The sequence below is a fragment of the Lontra canadensis genome, unplaced genomic scaffold (assembly GCF_010015895.1).
Source record: "Lontra canadensis isolate GAN:19392208 unplaced genomic scaffold, GSC_riverotter_1.0 scaffold27, whole genome shotgun sequence".
In the NCBI taxonomy this organism is placed as follows: domain Eukaryota; kingdom Metazoa; phylum Chordata; class Mammalia; order Carnivora; family Mustelidae; genus Lontra; species Lontra canadensis.
In genome coordinates this window covers 15590781-15609562 of record NW_022631021.1, presented here as the reverse complement: position 1 = coordinate 15609562, position 18782 = coordinate 15590781, and the positions used below count along the sequence as shown (strand labels likewise).

Here is an 18782-nt window from a genome sequence, read left to right as displayed (position 1 = left end):
ACTTTGAGTGAGAATGATTACCACTGCTATAAGTAGCCTTCTATTTTGGCATAACCAGTAAAATCATTCTAATCTGAAATTATCATACTACTAAGAAATTATCATACTCCAGCCCCTGTTACTGGATCTCCCTGATAGCAAAAGCCCAGCTGAGGGAACATTTACCTCTTTTAGCTACCCTACAGTCTGGCTGGTGACACCTGGTTATTTCATTTAAATAAGAAGGAACATTTTTATTTTACCAAAACTGTTGTGTTCCACTTTAAACAGATCTGGATCTAATTTCTAAATACTGGTGATAAATAAACAGTCACATTATCTCGTCATCTGGGTCCTAAAATACACTGGATTCCATACTATATGCCATAGGATCATTAGGATTCTATTAGAAGTAGTTTTGTGGCTGGTCTTCTTTCTTCCTCCAGTGACAAAATGCAACGAGTTTCTTAATACATAATTCTTTTTGAATGACCTTTGGCTTTAAATTTCTTCAAACTTAGGATCGAATTCCCAACCATTTACTCACATTTTGGTCTGTCATTTCCTGGTTTCTGCTCCGACTTGCCTGGTAGTATTTCTTCCAAGGTCTCCAATGTCCTCCTTCTAGGTAAAACTAGCTGTTGGTCTTCATTTTCTCACGCTCTTCAGTGCCATTTTGTAGTGCTCACCATTCCTTTCTACTTGACATTCTCTTCCCCCTAGATTCAGCAACACTGCATTTTCTTGTCATACCATCCATCTCTCCAAATATTTTGTTCTTTCCTGTTTCCCCAGGTGGATCTTCTTCCTCCTGCACCCCAAATCATGGGTCTTCCCCAGACGTCTGTCCTTAGCTCTCAGCTCTTTTCCACGCATGCTCTTTTCTTGACTTCTCTGAAGAGCCATTCTCTCCGAAGTGCTCAGTGACCACTTTTATACTGATAACTCTAAGTCCATTACCTGTAGCTGACACCCCAGCTATGCTCATGTATCTCCAAGAGTTCAGCACACAGATGCACAGAACACCTGGCAGGCCATCAGACCCACTCGGGTGGTCCTTCTTTATTCTTTTTCCCCTGACCATCACCCTGTCTTAGTCGTCTCCTAGTTTGTTGTTTGTTTGTTTGTTTGTTTTATATCCCAGGTTGAACAGTTCAGAGTCATCTTTAATCCCATTCCTTCATCCTCTGTGCCCTGTTGCCAAGTCCATTCCTTTCTTCCTTCAAAATGTCATCCCTTGGATTCAGTTTTTCATCCCCATCTGAGTCCTAGCCTTTATCACCCCACTCGGAAATTACTACCTCAGCTTCCTGGCTTCTATCTCCCTAACTTCAGACCTGGCTCATTTAATCTATTTTACATAAAATTGATAGATGCAGTTTCCTAAAACATTATTTTTCAAGTTCAGATTGGTTAAGTGATGTACCCAATGTCATCAACTGCCATAAGTAAGAGTCAATGGTAACACTTAGCTCTGCCTCCTGCCACAGCCTGGGTGCTTTCCTCAGCCCCACAGTTCTCAAAGTCCAGACATAGCCTGTCTCACAGCTGTTAGAAATGATGGGACTAGCTCCTTGCTCCAATAGGCCTTTAATCTTCCCATGTGGAGTTCCTGCAATTTCAACCCTGCTCAAGGTTCTGGGACCTAATCCACTGAGGACTGATTAAAGGATCCCTGAGAACGCTGCTGAGGATCTCCACATGAAATCTGCTTTCAGCCAGTTCTACTTAGTCTTTACCCAATTCTAGAAAAAGGGTCTGGCTTCATGCCCAAATCCCTGCCTTGGTTTAGTGCTTAGTCCCCTAGTTCCCTGAGGAAGAGGTGCTCTACTAATGGGGCCCCTCAAATCTTTAGGTTCCTGCCTCTAGCCCCTGTTATTGGATCTCTCTGATAGCAAAAACCCAGCTGAGGGAACATTTACTTGTATTAGCTACCCCATAGTCTGGCTGGTACACCTGGTTGCCAGCATCTCCTCTAATTTCCTACTGCTGCAATTTTGATCAGCTGCCTATTCAGGTCCTGGAAACTACCTAGACTCTAATTCCTACAGCTCTCCATACCTGTCAGATTTATCCTGTTCCCAAATGAGCTCCAGGTACACTATTTTCCATCATTCCCTTATAAACCTTAAATCCCAGAAAATTTTTACAAATTAAGAAAGAAATCTTACTCCCCTCATGATTTGGTTTAAAACCTCAGCTCCTTTCTGAAGCTGGTAAGTTACCTCTTCCTCCTTCAAGATCTAACTAAACAGCAGTAAATCAGTAGGGTTTCCCACATGCCTATTATGGGTCAGGCTCTGGGTTGCACACAGAACACTGCTTAAGCAGGAAAATGGGTAATGAACTAAAGCACATTCTCGAGTTAGAATTCACCTTAAATCAAGTAAAGATGATTTGTTTCAAAATGCATCATTTTATAAAAAAAGTAAAAATCCAAATCAGCTCTCAATGAGCACAGATGTATTAGAGAGATCATAGTAAATTAACCTGCATTTACTCAAGGCACCTGGGTGGCTCAGAGGGTTAAGCCTCAAACTCTGGGTACCTAATCTCCCAGCGGTGGCACTAAAGCCCTTCCGGGCTCCACACTCAGTATGGAGTCCGCTTCAGATTCTTTCCCCCTCACCCTCTGCCCCTCCCTGCTCTTGCGCACATGCTCTCTCTCTCTCTCAAATAAATAAATTAAATCCTTAAAAAAAAATCTGCATTAATCTCCTCAAATCTTGTTTGAGAAAGCTCTACACAAAATACGGCTACTTCTAATTCAGGAGATCCCTTTATGAAAATTATACTGCCATCTAGCGTCTATCAACAGGAAAAAGTAGTTCTCACTGAGAAACTAGAATGCCAACAAAAACCATTCTAATTAAGGAATGAGTCATAGAATGTTCATGTATCCAAGTCAAGTAACACTGTCCAATAAACAAAAGAAATGTGTCTGCATTCAGTAAAAAGAAATCTTTGTCTTCCAACACTGAGACTGAAACCGCTTAAGCTGGAAGCTGAACAAAAACCAAAATGGCTGCATTAATGCCTCAACGAGGCCTGATTTTAACGACTGAGCCACCTAAGCGCCCTAACAAGGCCTGATTTTAAACTAAGTAACCTTTTTTACTCTCTTCCACAAACCTCCCCACCTCCCCTCTTAGCCTTTGTTTCAGGAACCAGGAACCCTCCTGAAAACGTGATGTGTGTGGCGGGCTACATGTACTAACAACTCCCATGGAAACCAGCGAGATTCGGCTTTTCCCTATAAAACGCCAGAGCCCCTTCCTCCAGGTAGCCTGCTGCTGCATCCTTTGCCCAGCAAAGTGATAAAGCTATTGTTCCTCTCTATAACCAAACTTTTGTCTTCGCATTACATATTTCAGCTCCTGAGCACAAAGGTCAGTTTTCGACAAGATTACAAACATCATTTTATATGCTCATGGATAACAGGGGGAAAAGGGTACCAGGTTCATCCGTAGTAAGTTATTTGAAAGGAAACACTCAAATATACTGCTTAAGAAAAGAAGCCTGAATTTTACTTTCTTCCATACGATATAAATGGCATAATTCATTCTTTGTATCAACCACTTGAAAATCAGCAATGAGAGACTAAAAGAAATTACAATGAAGAAAAATTAAGCTTACCTGAAAGTGCAAAATTATTGTCCATATTAATCCCAAAGTCAATTTGGGATTTCCATCTGTTATGTCATCATTTCTAATATTCACTAATTTCACCTGTGTTATATGAAAAGAAGAGATAAAGCCAACTTTTTCAAACCAGCACACAAAGTATCTTTACCTACATAAAAGCGATTCTAAATTACACAAAGGAAAAAAATCAAAGTGATCTAACCACCAGTAATCCTTAAATTAATGTTACTCCCTATCTCCATTCATTTTATACTGCAAATTACAGAGTAACCAAAACCAAAAAAACAAGTGTTACTTTGGCTTTTCTTTTAGAACAAGTATTAAAAGGATTAACTTCTCAAAAGGAAAATGCAACTCAGGTTGAGAATTCTTAAATACTTGAGAATTTAAAATTAGATATAATTTTGTCACTTGAAAATAAGCTTTATTTTACTCTTACCATTAAGAAACTGTTCTGAACCATAAAATAATTCAGTAATTTTCTCATACTTCTGTTACAAAATGGGGGAAAAAAAACTAGCATCATTTTTCTATTTATCTACCATAAAGTGTTATCAAGATAAATAAACATGTCACTGGATATTTGGGAAACTGCTCAAATATAAAAATAATAATAACACAGAGACTTAAAGCTTATTAACTATCAAATTATGTATTTTAGGTAACCAAAGGCAGTAATGATACCTATCATTTATATCCTGGATAAAAATAATTAAATATCATGAATTAAATACGATAATAACTAACATCTTACTTCCTGGACAAAACAGTGCCAAAAACATTTCAGACAAGGAAACATAATTAACCATCAGACCTCCTGGAAACTTCCACTAGAACTAAGAATAAGAAGGTAAATAAAAGTAACATTTAACCTTATTTAAGTACTGTTCATCAAAGTTTAAAAAATAAAAGCATTTTAATGTTCATAATAAACTAAATAAATCAATAATAAAAAACAATGTTTACCTGTCCCTATTTCCCTCCCTTCCTTTTTCCCTTACTTCATTAACAAGCAAAAAGTTGCCACCTCTGATTTCTCATTGTTTTCAGTAATTTTCCTTTCTCCTGATTTCCCTTTTTCTCCTTTTTTCTACTAATTGAAAAATTACCAATTCTTTGACTTATACCTCTACAATACCACAATGCCACCAAATCATCCAATATAGTGTTCATTCCTTAACATGATTTCTTCTAAAACCTCAAGCTACTTGGAGACTGTTGTCAGAAATATTGCTTTATGTTTAACTACTTTTGATTACCAATATTATCTACTATTACAAAAAATATTTAAAAAATTGCCTTACCACTACTAAGTATTAAAAATGTTTACACTAAGTTTTTTCAAGTATTATATAAACTATTTTTTATAAAAATAATTTTATAGACTAAGTATAAATAATAAAGAATTGCCCCACTACTAAGAACTGTTCATAAGCATTCTTAATATTCTGTTGCTACTAAAATATCATTAACTTCCTAGGCAAAGCATTCCAATTCTAGCAGAAAGAAAATCAGTAGCTCTTATTTAGATGGAAATGCAGCCACTTATAATTCCTCTGGGCTTACACCTACTATTAACTTCCTTTTCTTTGGAGCAAATGTTTGAACATATTTTTAAATATTTGTCTCACAAAACCACAAACTCAACCATTATAATTCACAAATTTAACCTTTTCATTCCCTGACATGTTTCTATGTAGATTTACTCCGTCATATATGTTTATAAGATTATAGTCTTTGAGAAACATCATACCTGGCGTCTTTTCAAATAGTCAAGTGCAATTTGTACATTCTGTAGTCTGTGAAAACGCATCCGACCCTTTTCTCTGGGCTAAGAATAGAAAAATGCAGGGTATAAAAAACATTATAGTTTCTGATACCACTGACCATGCTAAAGACACTTACGATAAATATACCCTATAAATATACTTTATATTCATCTTAACATGTCAAAACAGTATTTACTATTCAGGTAAAACCATCAGATATCTTTAAAAATACTTTTATGATTTTGTATTGTCTGAAACTGAATTTAACAACTAGGTATTTCTCTGAATATGTTTTATTTAAACACATGATTTATTCTATATGTTTTACTTAAACAAAAGGAAAAGAGAAAATACCACAGAACATATAGACTTTTTATAGTTACTATACTACAATTCTAGCCTACAGTTTTATTAGCTTTGGATGCACAGAAAGAACTAAACACCGTTCCCCATTTTGCCTTCTTAATAAACTATTGTTAAACAGATTTTTATAATTACATATGTATGGCATGTTAATGAAAATGAGGTAAAGTATCATGCAATTAGTATAAAATCACCAAGAGGGAGAAAGACAGAGTTTTACTTAGCATGATAGAGGAAGAAAGAAAAGCACCTAAAACCATATACTATATTTCCTCTTTATTTTAGCTTTTTTACAAAATCATTTGGACTCTAATAATTAGTTTCGCAATGCTTAGGGATGGACATGATTATTTACTGTCTCAGGAAAACCAACAATAAATAATTCTTTTTTTTGATGCTGTTTTCCTTGAGAAATGCTACAAGTTTTCAGAAGAAAAACATAAGGAGATAGAGCTGAGAAGATGCTTAACAAAAATACAAAGAATGGAGTTGAAATTTACCACAGCTTATCTTCTCAAATATGAATAGGTTATTACAGCCAAAGTCACCATAATGAAACAGACAGCAGACTATAGAATGGAAAAAAGGTTCTATGTAACAGGTAGAAATATTGTTGGTGAATTCATCCATTGGATCCAAAAAAGGCACAATTTCCAATGGAATCGGGGCACTTGGGATGTGGATGACAAAAGAAGCATATCTGTCTTGCAAAGGTGGGCTGAAGTCAACTAAGTGTCATGAAGATGAAACAGCTCTGTGGGTTCTACCAGGACTCCAAATTTTAACACCTTCCCCCCTTCTAAATAAGACATATAGGAAATACATAATGTCCATCAAATACCTATTGCCAGTATGAGTTAAAGCATAAACTTAAATAGTAAAAAAATTTTCATAAGTCTGTTCAAATAAGGCAACAGTGGCCACATCTGAAATATAAATTGCAGAAGTGAAACAAATTTGCATAAAAATTAGCAGGCTAGTTGTCAAGATTTCCATATTTATATAAAAGGTGTATAAAATTCTTTAGCTAAAATGCCATCATATAATTTAAGCACCTATGTTCAATTACTATGCACTGCACAGTAATGTAAATAAATTTAAAGAGAAAATATTTCTTTCTCCAGTTTTCTGGTACACGCACATCCACCTCACTATGGGTTTTGGTCCTTTCTGTAATTTTCTAAAAAGGAGCCCAAACCCGTGGGTTACTTCTCTATCACATTAGCGCTCACCGCACTGTAATGGCTAGGTTAGTCGAGTTATGGGGGCCGACACCTACCCCCTTATCCTCATCCTCCACATCCTCATGCTGTTCATATTCGCATGCTTCTGTTGCACTCACCAATCGTAAGGTCTTCAAAAAATCTCGCTCCCTTGGCTAATGAATATAACAGACAGAAGATAGAACAGCAAAGACACAAGACAGACCAGAAATGAAAAGAAGAGCATGAACAGAACATAATGAAGGAGAACAGGTAACCAAGAAGGGGAAGTAATGTTCACAAAAAAGAAAATGACACCTGTGGAATGGATTAGACCATTTTTTGGAAAGCAATGTTTATTTCTTTGTTATATGTCAGTCTTTTAATATGTGGTTATATTATGCATCCAACCTCTGCTAAGCAAAAACAAAAACAAAAAAACAACCCCAAAGATAAAAAAGAAGCAAAAACAAGAATAGTAGTTTAATTATAGAACTGATTATATAAGCAAAGTAATCAAAGTGCTTCAATCTCCCAAATTCACATCATTTGAAGTCTGAAAATGATTAGGAAGCTAACCAGAACTCGTTTTCAGGCAGAATTCACAGTGCAAAAAAGGTGAATGTGTCACAAATCTGAACAGTGTCTACTGACAACACACTGGTCCCATGTGGACAGGATTACATGTTCTTCAAACTAAATTAAGAAATTTTAAACTTACCAAGGTATCTCCTGAAAGAACCTCTAAAAGAGAGATTAAATTGTGTCCATCCCTTAAGTCTTCATAGAGATCATTCACATGTTTTCGAACCTACAGAGAGAAAAGCAGTTTAAACTTTCGGTAATGAACTTGGGATCATCTTTAACACTCAAATAAGAACAGGGACAAGTAGAAAACATTCCTCATATGGTGTTTATTTTCACAGTGATATTTTCATTTTAATTCTCTCATTACTTAAAAACTAAATTTAAATTTAAAAACCAAAAACTAAAAAAGAGTAAACTTCCAATTAATAATTCCTAAAGACAAACAGAATTGTTATATTTTTAACATACTACAATTAATACAGGCTTGGCCAACCACATGGGGTTACAATTTTTTAGATACAAGGCAATGGCAATGACCTTCATAATTCCTGGTATAACAGCCAGGGCAACCCTCGCAGGAAGAGCACCCCTTCCCCCAACCTGAGTTGGTCTTCTATTCTCTGTGCCATAAGATCCAGGATGTCAGAGACACACACTCTATACTTTAAAAATCTAGAAATACAAGCTAGGTGAAGGGTCCATGAGATTCTACATACTTTCTGTTTTTGAAACTTCCCTGTGAGTCTACACTTATTTCAAAATAAAAAGTTTTTAAAAATTCACATGTGTCAAGTTGGAAGACCTCTGCCCAAATTTTCCTCTGCACATTAATCTTCTTGTGACAGAGGGTTTTTATAACCATGTTAACACCAACACAAAGTTAACACTTAACCTATAATAGCTTCTTCCTCCACTCCACAGGCCTGATTGAAGCCTGTGATTTTAAGAGTACAAACCAACAAAGATTTCCCAAAAGCTTTCAGTCTGACAAGTAGGGATATCTCCTATAAGTACTTGGCCTACTGTAAGGTTTGTGCTAGAGAGACGAATGTCAGAGCAGACTATTAAGATGGCTATTCCGCAGTGGGTTGGCATGGTACCATTTTCTCACCTTTTAGTGATTCTAGGCTGCATTACTTTGTGCTGCTCTCATGAAAGGAGACAAGGAAGTGGTCTAGAGGCAGAGAGCAGAAATCTACCTACATCACACACAGGGCACACGCCCTACGTGCTTGCCAGCTGGTGTAGTAAACCCTTAAAGGTTTTGTACATATGAGTCAAACTTCTTTACACTTCCAAAATGTCAAGTGAGTATACAGCACAAAATAATACAAAGATCTAAAATATGAATACATAACAAGCAAGAAAAGCCTAATGGAAAGTGGAAGGACACTTTTGATGGTTGAGTTTTTATCTTAAAAAAACTTTAAATTTTTATTATCTTAGTTGCCTATATACATGTTTTGCAGTTTTACTAGTACCAGAAAATATTTTTGATTAATGAAGAAAAAATTCCCTTAAGAGTTTCGTATCATATTTACTAGTTCCTATGTGTTTTTGCCCAAATCACTGGACTTTTCAATATTCAGTTAACTACCTATGTATATACATCATTAAGTAAAAATAACGTAAGTATTAAACTTAGGCTCAATAGCTTTAAATAACTGCTAATATCAATAGTACCTATAAAAGTGGCCAGTAACACTGAAAGTGAGTCAAATTATTAAAACAAGTGTTCCCATCTTCACAGACTGACATTTTATTTTGATTTCCTAATTCCCAAGAATATCAGTTGAATCTTTGACATCACAAGATGATACAACAGTAAAATAAGATTTAAAAAAATACTTTATTTCCCTTAAAAAACAAAAACAAAAAAAAAAGAAGAGTATGTCATAACACATTTTAGGCAGTCCTAATTTAGAAAACCTATAAATATCAAAAAAAGTTATGACGTGATTACCCCTTCCATTAGAGTATTCACCTTGGGATACCATTAAATGACAATCCCCTCAAGTCCTTAATTATATTTCAGAGATGAATTAATTTTCAAGGATCTTCATAAGAACACATCTACTACATACATAGGACACATATGTATGCAGATAAGCACCTTAGTGAAATGAATACTAACGCACACTTTTCTACTCACATATTAGAACTCTGTAAGAATTCCCTTAGTCCCATTCCAAAGCATGAGTTTAATTTATAAGGCTAAGGGCCTACTTAAAAGCAAGGCAGAGGAGCTATACTTATAAATTTATGTACATCACTACATCTAAATCTATGTACTTCTCTATGTATCTCCACTATAACCAGAAAGCTGCCTAGCTCTAAAAGAGCCTGAACCTAAAAGGGATCACATTCACATAAGCAATATTATATAGTTCCTGATCCTGGCTTAATTTCACAAAATAAATTACTTTACTGTATAGGTCTGACATCCTCCACACACAATCAGGATGAGGCCTCCAGCAACAGTAACTAACACACAGCGCTGAGAATTCTGGGCTCTCCAGTCCACCATACCCGCCCACGTTCTGCCAAAGCCACATTTCAATCCACATCCACTTCCTATGTCAGTCTCACTCCCAGACAGTTAAAGATGAAGTGTGATTCTGAACACTTATTTCATAGGAAGGCAATTTCACAACTTGCTTCTGCCAGACAGAACTAGAACTCCTTTCTAACATCAAGGAAGCCTTCCAAAACCAGGTGTCATTTTTCATCATCGTATTTATGCAACAGTTAAGAAAAATTGAATTAGGCATGTGTAGAGAAAGATAATGATAATATTATGCATGCAAGGGGCCTAGGTGGCTCAGTTGGTTAAGCGACTGCCTTCGGCTCATGTCATGATCCTGGAGTCCTGGGATCGAATCCCACATCTGGCTCCCAGCTCCATGGGGAGTCTATTTCTCCATCCGATCTCCCTTCTCAGGCTCTCTCTCACTCTGTCTCTCTCTCTCTCTCTCAAATAAAAAAATAAAGTCTTTAAAAAAACATAATATTATGCCATGCAAAACCAAGTTAGGGAAAAGGAAAACATGTAATAAGGGAAAAATAATTAAGAGCCCTGCATTTTAGTCTAGCTTCTGCCACAGGTCTCATGAACTAGCACCCACACCCTAAACTCTCTAGGCCTCAGCCATCTCATCTGCAAAATAAAACTTTAAACACAAGGCCTCTAGTTCAAACTAGAGAAAAAAATTCTATTATCTGAAAACAAAATTATCATTTTTAAGAAACAATGTGTCAACTGAAAAAAATGTAAAATGGAAAGCTGTTTTCTAAGTCTTAGGGCTTAATTTCTTAAGAATTTTAGGGGAGAAGAGGTACCTGGGTGGCTCAGTGGGTTAAAGCCTCTGCCTTCGGCTCAGGTCATGATCCCAGGGTCCTGGGATTGAGCCCCTAATCGGGTTCTCTGCTCAGCAGGGAGCCGGCTTCCCTTCCTCTCTCTGCCTGCCTCTCTGCCTACTTGTGGTCTCTATCTGTCAAATAAATAAACAAAATCTTAAAAAAAAAAAAAAAAAAAAAAAAGAATTTTAGGGGAGGAGCACCTGGGTGGTGCAATTGGTTGGGCATCTAACTATTGGTTTCACTTGGGTTGTGATCTTGGGGTCGTGGAATCAAGCCCCACACTGGGCTCTGCTCAGTGCAGTCAGCGTGGGAGCCTCTCTGCCCCTCCCCCATCCTCTAAAATAGATAAATAAATCTTTTTTAAAAAAAGAATTTTAGGAGAAAATACAGAAATAGAATCACTTAACTTCTGTAATGTCTGAAAAAAATCCTGAGGCTTTATCATGTAATACTGCCTATTTTCCCTGTCTCTAATGATTATTCTGAGAGTTCAAAGAAATTCTATGTATTAAAAAAATGCTACATAACTGCAAGATAGCATTATCATCATCTTTATCATTCTATGTGAAATAAATGTTACCATTATCAACAATAAATACAGTGGTGCCTGGCTGGCTCAGTCGGAAGAACATCCGGCTCTTGATCTCAGGGTTGTCAGTTCAAGCCCCAAGCTGAGTGTAGAGATTACTTAGAAATTAAAAAAAAAAAGGGGGGGGCTACAAAACAAACAAACAAACAATGAAAAATACAAATACATACACAATGAACTATATTACTAGGTACCTGACCCTGTCTGTGTTCAAAGGCTTTTATAAATATTGGCTCATTTTCCTCACCACAAAAGAGTGGGTTGAAAGAGAAGTGAATTAACAATTAAAAATCAGCAAATTAGCATTATGGGGAACAAGTGGTAGTGGATGAAATGGGTGGAAATGGCTGGGATTCTACAGAAATATCTGATCAAGCAACCAATTTATGAAGAAAAAAAAGAAATTAGAGAGTTAAACTGACACAGAAAAGCTTTTTATTTTGCCCTAAGCTGAGTCATAGACATTTAGCCTGGTAACTTTCCTTCACAGATGACTATGGTAACTGCCAGTAGTCTTAACCTTCCGCTTCAATTTTTAATAAAACACTCTTTCTTCTCATTTTGTAAATTTTCTCCCTGTGGAACAAAACTCTGTCTGAATAAATAGTGCTGGGGGGAAGAGATGAGCAAAGTAAAAGCACTCTGAGATACTCTGGGGTTAAATTACATAACCTGAATTACATAATAAGGATGAAGCATCATTTTCTGTATTTCATACAATTCTCCCAGAATTTTGCATGGCTTTTTAAAATGTGTGCACTACACTGCATTTGCAATGCACCCCTAGAGGGCGCTAATCCTTTGCTTAAGGAGAGTCTCCTAAAGAGAGAAACTACAAAATGGTGGGGAGGGCACACAGGGAGAGAGACTGTAAACAAGATGCTGGTGATGATGACATAGGCAATTTGCCATTCATTTTTGGGAGAGAATAAATTATGCCAAGTCTATAGCATCCAAATGGTTTAACTGGTCAAAAACACTACTGTTAAAAATTTTATTTTGTTAACTTAGAAGTGTTTGGTTTTTCATTGACTAAATCAAATTCAACTCTGAAGATAAGATGATCACATAGCTGCTTATTTAAATAAATACATCTAAGACTGCCTTTTTCAAAAGCCTGATTTTGTACTGACTGATGTGAATCTAGACAAATTCCACAAAACTGGTACTCCCCATATTTAAACTTATAGTTACCACGTAGCTACAATTTAGTCCAGGTCACTAAAGGTTTATTGAGCATCCATTATATGCCACAGTATCATTTAACCTCTAAGAGTACAAAAAGGAATAATAAGGGGCACCTGGGTGGCTCAGTGGGTTAAAGCCTCTGCCTACGGCTCAGGTCATGATCTCAGGGTCCTCGGATCGAGCCCCACATCGGGCTCTCTGCTCAGCGGGGAGCCTGCTTCCCTCTCTCTCTCTGCCTGCCTCTCTGCCTACTTGTGATCTCTGCCTGTCAAATAAATAAATAAAATCTTAAAAAAAAAAAAAGGAATAATAGGAGAGCACCACCTCTTAAAGCCTGCAGACTGAGTTGACAGCAATGCAGAAAAGAGCTTAATGTTCCAAAAGGAGGGAAGAACAGGAACAAAGAAAAACAGGCAAGCATGCACGCAAGGGTGCATGAGATCCATGGAAGGAAAGCAGCCCTTTCAGAAGGAAATCAGTGAAACGTGAGGCAGAAGGTGAGGCAGGAAAAGGTGGGTTGGGAGACATGGCAGCTTTACATGCCACTAGAGGAAGCTCAGAACTTTCCTAAGCAGAGAGAACCACTGAAGGCTTTTAAGCAGAACAAGGACCCAGTATTTCTGACCAATATAAAAGCTTCTTTGTAAGGTATTATCTTGAACAAAAATAAATAGTTACCATGAGCAAACCCAAATCAAAGATAAAGCCGCTGAGGGTCTAATCTATACACCATAGTGGAGGAAAGGTCTCTCAGAGAAAACAGAGACCGCATGCTATCAGAAAATCTTGGGTAAAATGCACACATGCTAGCACAGCAAGGAGCAAAACACCAGCCACAAGAAGCATTCACTGTTCTCTCTTAAAGAAGTCCTACATCTAAAGGATACAGTATTCTGGAAAACAACTAGTTATCTTTAGAAAGGAACATAAATAATAAAAGAAGGCTTGTCCCAAATAGGATCGCCTCACAGCCTACTAATTGGGTGAAGAGAGAAGGGGACAGTCAGCTTCAGTGAAAACTATGAATTAAAATGTTTTACAATGCATTTATTTTTTTCTACAAGCAAATACACTCATAAAAATAAGCTACCACATTCTCCTGGGAGAGAGCCTTAGAAATCTTAGTTCAAAGAAATAAAAATAAAAATAATCTATCAAAATATTACCTTGTCAATTACTGATGAGTAATGCTTTTTAAATATACAGAAATACTTAAAAACAATGTAATCTCTTGGATAGTTATGAGACAGGGAAACCAAAGGGACTGTATTAAAGAAAAAGCTGTTTCTTTCTTTTGCTTCTTTTCCTGTTTCTATTCTCGCCAAGACCTACATGCCCGCCTTACACATGCTTTAATGCATGTCTTCCTTACAGAAGTCAAGGAGTTAATGTTTCTTTCCAGTCTTCCAGCCCAACAGATCACATCTAAGGTCATCATGAACATTCTCCAGGACTAATGACTTCAAATAGCTTGACACCAAAACCCAAAGCTACAGGGCATAAGTGACTTGAGCACTCATTCTTGTTGGACAAGTTCCTGGGTGCCTACGAGGACACATACACCAGACCAGACGACCCACCTCAATAAGAGCTACAGACCATCCCTCCACAGCAGGGAGCCTGGCTGGATCAGTCAGTGCAGCCTGCCATTCTTGATCTCAGGTTTGTATTTTTGAGCCCCGACTTGGGTAAAGAGATTACTTAAAAATAAAATCTTTAAAAACAAAAAACTCCAGACCCCCAAGCAAAGACAAGATTCATGCTCATTTTCCTTTCAGAGTTTCCCAGACATTCTTGTCTGTAGCTGTTCTATGACTTCAATAAACTCTGCTCTTACTTCCTCTCAACTCATGTTTGACTTCCATCCTGTGAGAAGCTGAAGGCCCCCTTTGCTGGTCCCACGGGACCCCTCTGGGTCCTCAGACCAACCTGACTGCATCAATCAGTTGCTTTATCTGAATAGGTTTGTTTACTTCAGTACTATTTCTTCAAGAGTTGTGAAAGAATAAAGCTACAGTTACAGCATGGATTCTATCAAAATTACTATAAATTCTAAATTCGTGCAAATAAGTATAATGGGATGGTCATGCTTTTTTGTAGTCAGTGATAGGTCAACATCAAGGCCATACATAATTCATCTCCTTTGCTGTTTTATAAAACTATAAAATAAAGATATCTGTCATACATCTTAAGGTATTAATGAATAAAATAAGGAAGAGTTTAAAACAAATCACTGTTGGTTCTGGGCAGTACAATTAATCTATTCTTTGAAAAAGTTCTTTGACAAAGAAGATTTCTCTTTTAAGCTTTCAGGTTGATATAACAATCAGTTATAAAAACAAAAGCAAAAAGATCTTTTCTAGCCTTTCACTACAAGGTAGTACATCAAGTGGTTAAATAAAATAAAAGCATGTTATTTTAGTAATAAATGCTTTAAGATCTGGGAACGGTTTAGCCCTCACCTATGTATTCTTTAGTCTATTTTGTACAGTTTCACTGTTGTCATAGGAACCTTTTTAAAAAACTCTTTCGATTTAAAAAATGTTTAAAGCACATAACTATTTTCTGTAACAATCTGTTTTAGCTTTGGGACAGTTGGTTCTGGTTTGGTTTGTTTTGGTTTGGGTTTGAGTCCTCTATATTTCCTTCCAGTTCTTCCCTCTAAGGGAAGATGGAGGAAAAAAAAATCTATTTTTACGTGTGTCTCCCCATCAGCCTGCAGATTTTGATCGCTTGCAGAACTATTTAATTCTTTTTTTTTTTAAGATTTTATTTATTCATTTGACAGACAGAGATCACAAGTAGGCAGAGAAGCAGGCAGAGAGAGAGGGGGAAGCAGGCTCCCTGCTGAACAGAGAGCCCGATGCTGGGCTCAATCCCAGGACCCTGGGATCATGACCTGAGCTGAAAGCAGAGGCTTTAACCCACTGAGCCACCCAGGCGCCCCGAGAACTATTTAATTCTTATGCTAAGCAATTATAAATATCACTTGAAAGAGAAAAAATTATTTCAAAAATCAATTATTTGCATATTTTTTTCCATCTGTCCACTGTTTTTTGGATTTTTATTAAAGATGTGGTCTAGGAGTGCTGGGTGGCTCAGTGGGTTAAAGCCTCTGCCTTTGGCTCAGGTCATGATTCCAAGGTCCTGGGATCAAGCTCCCACATCAGGCTCTCTGCTCCACAGGGAGCCTGCTTTCCCCTCTCTCTCTGCTGCCTCTCTGCCTACTTGGGATCTCTGTCAAATAAATAAATAAAATCTTTAAAAAAAAAAAAGATGTGGTCTAAATAACCTCCATATTGCAACGTCAGACAAATGAGCACTGACTTATAAAGACATCAGCATTATCCATTCCATGTAGTTCTTTAAATGGGGTGGGAGTTCTTTAAACCAATATGACTTGAAAAAAAAATCATGGTAAGAGCTATTAAGAGCAGCTTTCAATAATAACAGAGAAGAGGAAGAACCAATCACTGGCATTTTTCTTTTAAATTCTACACCCAACATGGGGCTCGAACTCACAACCCCAAGATTAAGAGTTGTGTGGTCTACGTACTAAGTCAGCAAGGCGCCCCTAATAACTGGCATTTTTATGCTTACCTCTTTCCCATTCACCTTCTCAAAATTTGAACAAAAGAAAGAAAAAGCTGAGAAAACTAGGGATTAGGGATCATAATCACTTAACAATTCTAATGAATAATTAAGAAGCTAGTCAATGAGACTAAATTTTTTCATTAGAAACTAAATTTTGAATAAATGTAAATATGTAACTATAATAATTTAGTAAGACAAATAATGACAACTGAGTAGAATAGGTATATAGTAGTACAGTAGTATAATAGCTGTGCTACATGAGTTCATATATGCCAAGTCCTAAAAAAAAATAATTAGACATAAAATAAGCCTGTTTAACCTAGGTAGTCTGAAACTACAGCATCAAAGTTCTATACTTTACCACCAACATTTTGAACAGATTCCACTGTATTTTCAAATTCTAGCATCTATTAAAAAAGTCTCTTTTTATAAGACTTTCTTAATTTGAGAAATAGAGAGACAGAAAGAGCAGGGAGGATGGCAGGCAGAGGAGAAGCAGGCTCCCCACTGAGCAGGGAGGCTGATGTGGAGCTCGATCCCAGGACCCTGGGATCAAAGTCTGAGCAGAAGGTAGACACTTAACCAAGTGAGCCATCCAGGCAACCCCTTGAAAAAGTCTTGAAGCAGAATTGTGCATATTTTCCAGTAAAAATCATATAAAATTACTTTTAAAAGTCTGTAATTAGTTTTATCTAAATTACAGTTATTACCAAAATTTACAACTTACTCAAAAAAAATGTGTATTTCCTCAGTAAATCCCCACTTAATGACTCTGGTAAGGTTACACAAAGGTCTTAAATCAGGTTCAGATTAATTACTAGAAATTAGTGATGCATTCAGGTTAATACATTCAGTTCCCATGGGAAAATAAGGACAGCTCCAGGGATAAAGAAACCTATCAGTCATTTGCCCCTTAACACCAAGTCACTTCATCTGACTGATTTTAACACCTAATATCAATTTCAAAGAAACCTTTATCATTATTGGTGATTAGATGGAATAAGTTTGGGGGACGGGTGTAGTCTGAAGGAAGCACTGCAGTTTGGGGCATTGCAGGATTCCACAATAAGAGCTTTTAACACTGAGAAGGCAGCAGGGGAGAACTTTGGGCAGCTAGTGAGTGGGGAGAGAAGAGTCCAGGAAAGATACAGGGAAGTGACAAATAAAAATGTCAACTGCTTCACAATTCTGATTAAAGTGCTGGTTGTGGCACCTGCTTCCTGAATACTTTTGAATTGAATCATCTCTTCTGGAGCATTTGTCAAATGCCCTATAGGGTGTCAATGGCTGACTTGTTAGAAAGTGTTTCAACAATTAAGTAGATAGTTCCCCAAAAAAAGAATCGTCCTCTTTTCCCTCTGGAACCATTTAAAATACCTTTCACAACAGGTCCTTGTTCTTACACCATACACAAAAATAAATTCAAAATGGATTAAGGATTTAAATATGAGAGCTTGAAACCATAAATATCCTACAAGAGAGCACAGACAGTGATTTCTCTGACATCAGCTGTAGCAACATTCTTCTAGTATGCCTCCTCAGACAAGGTAAAGAAAAGCAAAAATAAACTACTGGGACTACATCAAAATTAAAAGCTTCTGCACAGCAAAGGAAACATCAACAAAACTAAGAGGCAACCTACAGAATGGGAGAAGACATCTGCAAATGGCATATCTGATAAAGAGTTAGTATCCAAAAATACATCAAGAAATTATACAACGCAATGCCAAAAAAACCCACAAATAATCCAATAAAAATGGGTAAAAGACATGAACAGACATTTTCCTAAAGAAGACATACAGATGGCCAAGAGACATATGAAATGATATTCAACATCACTCATCAGGGAAATGCAAGTCAAAACCATAAGATATGACTATACACCTGTCAGAATGGCTAAAATCAAAAACACAAGAAACAACAAGTATTGGCGAGGATGTGGAGAAGAAGGAAGCCATGTGCAGAGTTAGTAAAGATGCAAGCTAATGCAGCCACTGTGGAAAACAATATGGAGATTCTTCAAAAATTAAAAGCAGAAATACCATATGATCCAGTAATTCCACTACTAGGTATCTACCCAAAGAATATGAAAACACTAATTCAAAAGGATATATACACCTCTATGTTTACTGCAGCTTTATTTACAATAGCCAAATTATGGAAGCAACCCAAATATCCATCAATCAATTGACAAATGGATAAAGAAAATGTGGTGTAAGTGTACATATGCACACACACACGTGTGCATACAAACACACATGACAGGGAAAAAAACAAACACATGATGGAACATAACAAAGCCATAAAAAAGAATGAAATCTTGCCATTTGCAACAACATGGATGGAGCTACAGAGCATTAATGCAAAGTGAAATACGTCAGTCAGAGAAGGAAAATACCATATGATTTCACTCATATTTGGAATTTAAGAAACAAAGAAAAAAAAAAGAGACAAACCAAAAAACAGACTCTTAACTACAGAGAACAGATGGTTACCAGAGGGAGT

At 36.8% G+C, this 18782-nt stretch overlaps 1 protein-coding gene across 19 annotated transcripts in view; it reads right to left on the bottom strand.

Annotated features, from left to right (window-relative positions):
• DST (dystonin) overlaps positions 1-18782 on the bottom strand; it is a 466510-nt gene that overhangs the window by 211029 nt on the left and 236699 nt on the right. For 10 of the 19 annotated variants that reach the window (XM_032864496.1, XM_032864478.1, XM_032864490.1 and 7 more), the window contains 3 exons: positions 7680-7769; positions 5378-5455; positions 3616-3708 (listed from right to left, as the gene is read on the bottom strand). In XM_032864496.1, the coding sequence (XP_032720387.1) occupies positions 3616-3708; positions 5378-5455; positions 7680-7769 (261 nt within the window). Of the gene's footprint in view, positions 1-3615; positions 3709-5377; positions 5456-7035; positions 7135-7679; positions 7770-18782 lie in introns of all 19 variants that reach the window. The other 9 variants (XM_032864474.1, XM_032864488.1, XM_032864489.1 and 6 more) reach the window with 2 other exon arrangements.